This window comes from Phytophthora infestans, genomic scaffold, assembly GCF_000142945.1.
Source record: "Phytophthora infestans T30-4 supercont1.150 genomic scaffold, whole genome shotgun sequence".
NCBI classification, from domain to species: Eukaryota; Oomycota; class Peronosporomycetes; order Peronosporales; family Peronosporaceae; genus Phytophthora; species Phytophthora infestans.
Window position 1 is genome coordinate 97885 of NW_003303609.1, and position 5757 is coordinate 103641.

Below are 5757 nucleotides of genomic sequence, written 5' to 3' on the forward strand. Positions count from 1 at the left end.
CGTCTTCTCATGACGAACCTTGCGCTCACTAGCGTCCTCCACAAAGTGAGTCACCTCAAGCTTGACAGCTAAGTCCATGGCGTTACTCAGTGTCTCAGGATTCTCGAGCTTCACGTAGCTTCGCGTGCGAGGCTTGAGACCGTTTGCGTAGAACAGGACTTGGTCAAGCACGCTCATGCCTTCGACTCGAAAGATGAGGGCTGAGTATTCACCGTTGTACGTCTCGATATCCGCTGTCTGCTTCAGACGCTGGAGCTTATCTCGTAGCACTGACTGGTAGTTCGACGCCTCGAAGTGTTGGAGCACATGCTCACGAAAATCCCCCACGTGTGCTCTTCCACTCGCGTCGTCGAAGCCCAGTGCAGGAACCACCCCAAAGCCGGTTTCTCCATCGCCGACCCGGCGATTCCTGGTATTCGTGGGTTCGCGTTGTCGATTGCGATTCCGTTAATGCGGCAGGCATTCTCGATCTTGAACAGCCATTCGCGCACGTCTTACCCCCTCTTGCCGGTGAACTTGGGCAGGTTGCTGGGTACTCGTGTGCGTTCCACCATCGCTTGATTCAGCCGGTCGATCTCGGCTTGAAGCTGCGCGTTCGTCGGCATGGGCTCTTTGTTGTCAGGTTGCTGGGACCAACAAGTGCTACCAGTTTATCGAAGTCAGGGGAGCTTGGGGGAGAGCGCGCCAAAAGAATAGTGCCGCCCCCGCAGCTCAGACGGATGGAAGCTTCTAGATGCTTCCACAGCCGTCCTACATCTGCCTGTTTATTAATTACAATACTATACATTCCATGGTACTACTAACAACCCATTGCAATAAGATAATAATATCACCCAATCGGATACACAGATTCACTAATGATACCACATCGTCGCTAGCCTTTAATTCCTGAGCCTGGTACGACGACAACGCACTGAAAATGACGTTTCTAGCGTAATCTTCCGGCATTGGTGGGTTTAGCCGACTACGCGCATTCACCGCCGTCGTCACCTTTACATCCTTGCCATGTCCACGCGCTTGAGATATTAGAGCCGTAAATAGCCCCGTGATGGCGTCAATAGTGCTCACATACGTTGGATTCCGACGTAGATTTAGACTCGCCACGAGTTGCTACGTGTTTGATCCTCTGCATCATACACGGAGTAAAATGGAAGCGATGCTGAGCGGTACACGGTGGTACCGGCGCTTCTACATTACCAGCAACAGCTGGGTGCACGTCGACGACTTGGAACTCTGGATGAGCCAATTTCGATGGCTCACCCGTTCCTTTAAGTAAAAAGCGATCGTGATTGCTCACTAAACGCTCCTGTTTCGGTACATCACTGTAATGCTGACCCCACGCCTTCATGAAGGTGAAGGTTCCCTCTCCATCGAGTAGTGTGTGGCTGGTATCCAATCCAATAACGAGCCCTCCATCTGACAAGAGCGTTCCTTTAATACAGATAAGTTCCGTCGAAGCTCTTGGAGTCGGCATTAACTCCCACGAAAGCGTCTTCATCGCTTCTTCTGTCGTCAATGAGCTGCTGAGATTCGTCTCAAAGCGGATACCGTGAGATCCTTTCTGTCTTGCTTCAGCTGTTTGCTTGACGCTCACGACACCAGTCTGACGGTCAATGTGTAGCTCACCGATGAGAATGGAATAGATTTCGTTTACAAGAGTGATGAAGGAGGTTTGCAGCTTATTGAGATCATAACCAGACGTCGACGAAGGGAACATATACAACAGCATAACTCCCAGTTTGTGCATCATTGCATCCAAAGGAGGAAGCGGCAGCAGAGTGTCATCGCACCCAGCTGCACCCTCAGCCGTCAACGGCAACGGCAGCTCTTCGCTTTGCGTCGGGCATCTCTGGACGTCGAGAGAAATGCTCAATGACAGAGTGTGAGCCTCACACTACGAGTATCGTCGTGTTGCTTTGATGGACGTAAACACGGCAAATCTTAACATCAATTCAACAATCTTCTGGCTACCGGTAGTCTAAAGCTGCACCGCAAGAGTCAATACCAGGGCCAACATTGCAGTACTCAACGCGAACTCTACGTTTGCGCCGTTATCGGTCTGTGCGCTGCTGGACCCAAGCGAGTTGTCGTCTGAAGCCACAGTCGAGTCGTACTTTGGGTCACATGTGTGTTGGATTGTGCATCGACGCCTGGCGCAGATTGAAGAAAGCTGGAACAGCACAGAAACCAGATCGTTATATGAGAGGGCAAAGGCCCGTGAGTGTTGGTCAATGCTCAGAAAGCAGAGCGACTGACACAAAGTAATTCAGTCTTCACATTTTCCCTTTGCAAACAAGGAGCTTGTTTGTTACTTCGCGGGGCGTGTCTAAGAGCCACAACTCCCAACAGGGTTATGAGCCCAAGTGGTGGCAGCGCAGGCATGAGTAAGCCGATGAAGTACACCAGCGAAGGGGTGCCGAAGAATTGGCAAGGCAAGGATTGGCAGACATACAAATGGGCCATGATGAACGTCTTCAAGGAGGATGACTTGAAGGACATTGCGGATGGAACTTTAACCAAGGACATGCTCTCCACAGCAAGTGCAGAGGTCCAGGAGAGGTTCAATAAGAAGCAAATCAAGATCATGCGGATGATTGGTACGTCTGTTCCGCCGGAAATTCTTCAGCAGATTCGCGACAAGGAGACCGGATCGGAAACGTGGGCAGAGCTCTGTAATCTGTTTGAAGGAAAGCAGAATGAAGCTATCAAGGCCTACACGATTCGTCGCTTGGAGAATGATCTCTGGGATAAGAAGCTCGCTTCTGGAGGAGATGCAAATCTCCATCTTTGCAAGATGTTCAGCATCAAATCGGAGTTGGTAGGCCTAACGCCAAACTAATGTAGAATAGATAACAAGGTGGGAATAGTGTGGCTGGAAAGTTTGCCGGATTTGACCGAGTTTGAATGTCTGAAATCTTCGATCCGCTATGGCGCGGACCCAAGTGTGTATACACCGGTACGGGTTCATGAATTAATTCTTGCAGCCGCTGCTCGACAGAAGGAATTCAGGGGCAAGCGTCAAGGAAAGCAAGGAGGACATAAAGGCGGAGGGGATAAAAGTGGTGATCCGGAAAAAGGCGGAAATGGTAATCAGCAGAACAAGTCAAGTGAACAGCGAAAAATTAGGCTGTGCTTTGTCTGCGGGAGTGATAGCCATATTAAGGCCAAGTGTCCTGAACGTGAAGAGAAGAACAGCGGTGCTGGAGACAGAGAAACCAAGCGAAAACCGCAGGGAAACTTGACGATCAGTCAAGAAAACAAGAGTGGTGCTGGGAGTAACAGTGAACCCAAGCGGAAACCACAAGGAAATCTGACACTCAGCCAAGAAGGCAATGGACTGTCACAGATAGTGCATGAACCTGCAGATCAAGGGATAGTGACGGGATTGATAACGGCTGAGGCTCATCATGAGCACGAGACTCTGTACGAGACTCAGGGAACAGGAGTAGATGAGAAGCTTCTGAATATTAATGATCAAGTACCTGTCGATGAAAACTTTAGCGATTGGTGGTACTTTGACACAGCTTCGAACTTTCACGTGGTCGGAGATCGCTCGTATTTTGTGAGCTACACTGAGGACGCGTCACAACTACGCAGCATTCGAGGTATTTCCCCAAACATTGCAGCTCGTATCGCTGGGGTGGGGACTGTTGCCTTAACTACTGAAGTGAATGGAGAGCAGACAGTGATGTGTCTGGACACTACTGGTTTCGTGTTTACGCTGGCAGGCGGAGCTGTAGCATGGATGTCACGAAGACAATCCGTCATCGCGTTGTCGACCGCGGAGGCGGAGTACATTGCAGCGTGTGAAGCCACAATGGAGGCAGTTGCTGGGAAAAATGTTTTGCAAGAGATTTTACCGCAGCACGAGGTGAAATTGCGTGTAGAAATTGACAGTCAAGCTGCTCACGTGATGGCAACTAATCCTACCTATAGCAGACGTACGCGTCACATTGAATTACGGTGGCATTACGTACGAGAGCAAGTGCAAAAAGGCACTGTGGAGTTGCATAAGGTGAAGGGGGTGACAAACCCGGCCGACACGTTCACCAAGCCTCTGGACAAGAAGCGACTGAAAGGATTGTTGCTGATTACAGGCATTGGAGCAGAAAAGTAGTCGAAGACCAGTATTCGACATCGAAGACCGATCTTCGAGAAGGGCGTGTTGGATTGTGCTTCGAGGCCTGGTGCAGATTGAAGAAAGCTGGAACAGCAAGGAAACCAGATCGTTATATGAAAGAGGGCAAAGGCCCGTGAGTGTTGGTCAATGCTCAGGAAGCAGAGCAACTGACACAAAGTAATTCAGTCTTCACATTTTCCCTTTGCAAACAAGGAGCTTGTTTGTTACTTCGCGGGGCGTGTCATGAGCCACAACTCCCAAGAATGTGCTCGACGAGTTTACTGTGGCGTTAAGGATGCTCTCGTAGTGGAAGCTAAAGGAAATATCCACTGGGCTGACGATCCATTCGCATTGATACCAACTACTACTCAGAGATTCGCGGTGCTTCTTGTGGTTGAAGTAGCACCGTGGTACGTCGTATCTGAGACGTCGAACGCGTCGGCCGCACGGGGAATCGCAGTCGGTGTTCACGTGGATATTGTAGGCACAAATGGACGCGTCCTTCACACACGACTCGTTCGCTGCTACAGTCATGTAGAAGGCCACCGTGTCTTCAATTTCCCTGCCGTGCAGTTGGGCTCTACCGTCGCCACGCCAGCTGTAGAACCTAAGAGATTATCGACGGAATCAGCGTAAATACTGATATTTGTAGCGTTGCTCAGCGTCTCGCAGTAGCTGAATTGTGTAGCGATATCTTGCTTCTTGTTGGTGTTTTCGTTCGATAATCGGTAGTAGCAGCTCGGTAAGGTATGAGCGAAATCTCGTACGGCTTGAGCACATGGAGAGGTGCACTCGGTGTCGATGATGATGCTGTATTGTTCCATGTTCGTGGAGCTGGCACACGTGCCATTGGCGGCTTCGTAGGAGGCGTTGAACGTGGCTTCAGCTTCTGCGCTCGTACAGTTGATTGTTGATGCTGTAGACGCGGGAGTAGGAGCTGGCGTGGCGCAAATATCGAGAGATCGAAGCAGTTGATCTTTCTCAGACGTTGAGAGTCCTGACGACGTGCAGTTCGGGATGGTGCTGGCTAGTTCGGTCATGGCGCCAACGCAGTCTGTTGCGGAACATGGAGGAGTGATGAGGATCAAGATGTTGGTGCTCGCGTAGCTGGAACACGCGCTCGTAGCTGCCGCTGCAGCGTACGCGTCCGTGATACTTTTATCTTCAGCGTCGGTGCATTCGACGGCGTTGATAGCGCCATCAAAGCAGCAAAGAATCCATAGCGAGAGGAAGAGCAGACGCATAAGAATGAACTGGTGGTAATAAGGGATAATCGAGAGTGGAGAGAAGACTCCACCTGTCTCCGAGCTATTAACCCTTTTATCTTCTGACGATATGGTCATGACGTGGGACCTGGACGAAGTGTATCGGCGTTGATGTGCTTGAAGTGTGCAAGTTGCGGGAGAGTTATAGTCGTGATTATACTGGGAATACCGAATATAATGAGGTATGGACGCGCTCACGGCTTTAATTCCACGGTACTGCGTAATGTCCTGTAACCTCAGTCAACATTCGTACAACATGCAGGTTGTTGCGCAACTCGGCTTGTTCACCAGCCTCAATGTGTCGTACATCATTCTAACGAGAAGATCACGAGCCAGATGATGGGTCTCGTCGCTAGTCAACACCTATAGATT

The 5757-nt window shown here is 50.3% G+C and overlaps 2 protein-coding genes across 2 annotated transcripts; both read right to left on the reverse strand.

Annotated features, from left to right (window-relative positions):
- Positions 1-881: 881 nt before the first annotated feature.
- On the reverse strand, positions 882-1747 carry PITG_20417 (uncharacterized protein; the record flags this gene model as incomplete). Its single annotated transcript, XM_002895600.1, has 3 exons — positions 882-913; positions 966-1096; positions 1140-1747. The coding sequence occupies 3 exons, from the start codon at positions 1745-1747 to the stop codon at positions 882-884; spliced, it is 771 nt and encodes a 256-aa protein (XP_002895646.1).
- Positions 1748-4433: 2686 nt separating this feature from the next.
- PITG_20419 (elicitin-like protein) lies at positions 4434-5160 on the reverse strand (the record flags this gene model as incomplete). The annotated part of the gene is made up of 3 exons (XM_002895601.1): positions 4434-4481; positions 4535-4633; positions 4705-5160. The coding sequence occupies 3 exons, from the start codon at positions 5158-5160 to the stop codon at positions 4434-4436; spliced, it is 603 nt and encodes a 200-aa protein (XP_002895647.1).
- Between the last annotated feature and the right edge of the window lie 597 nt (positions 5161-5757).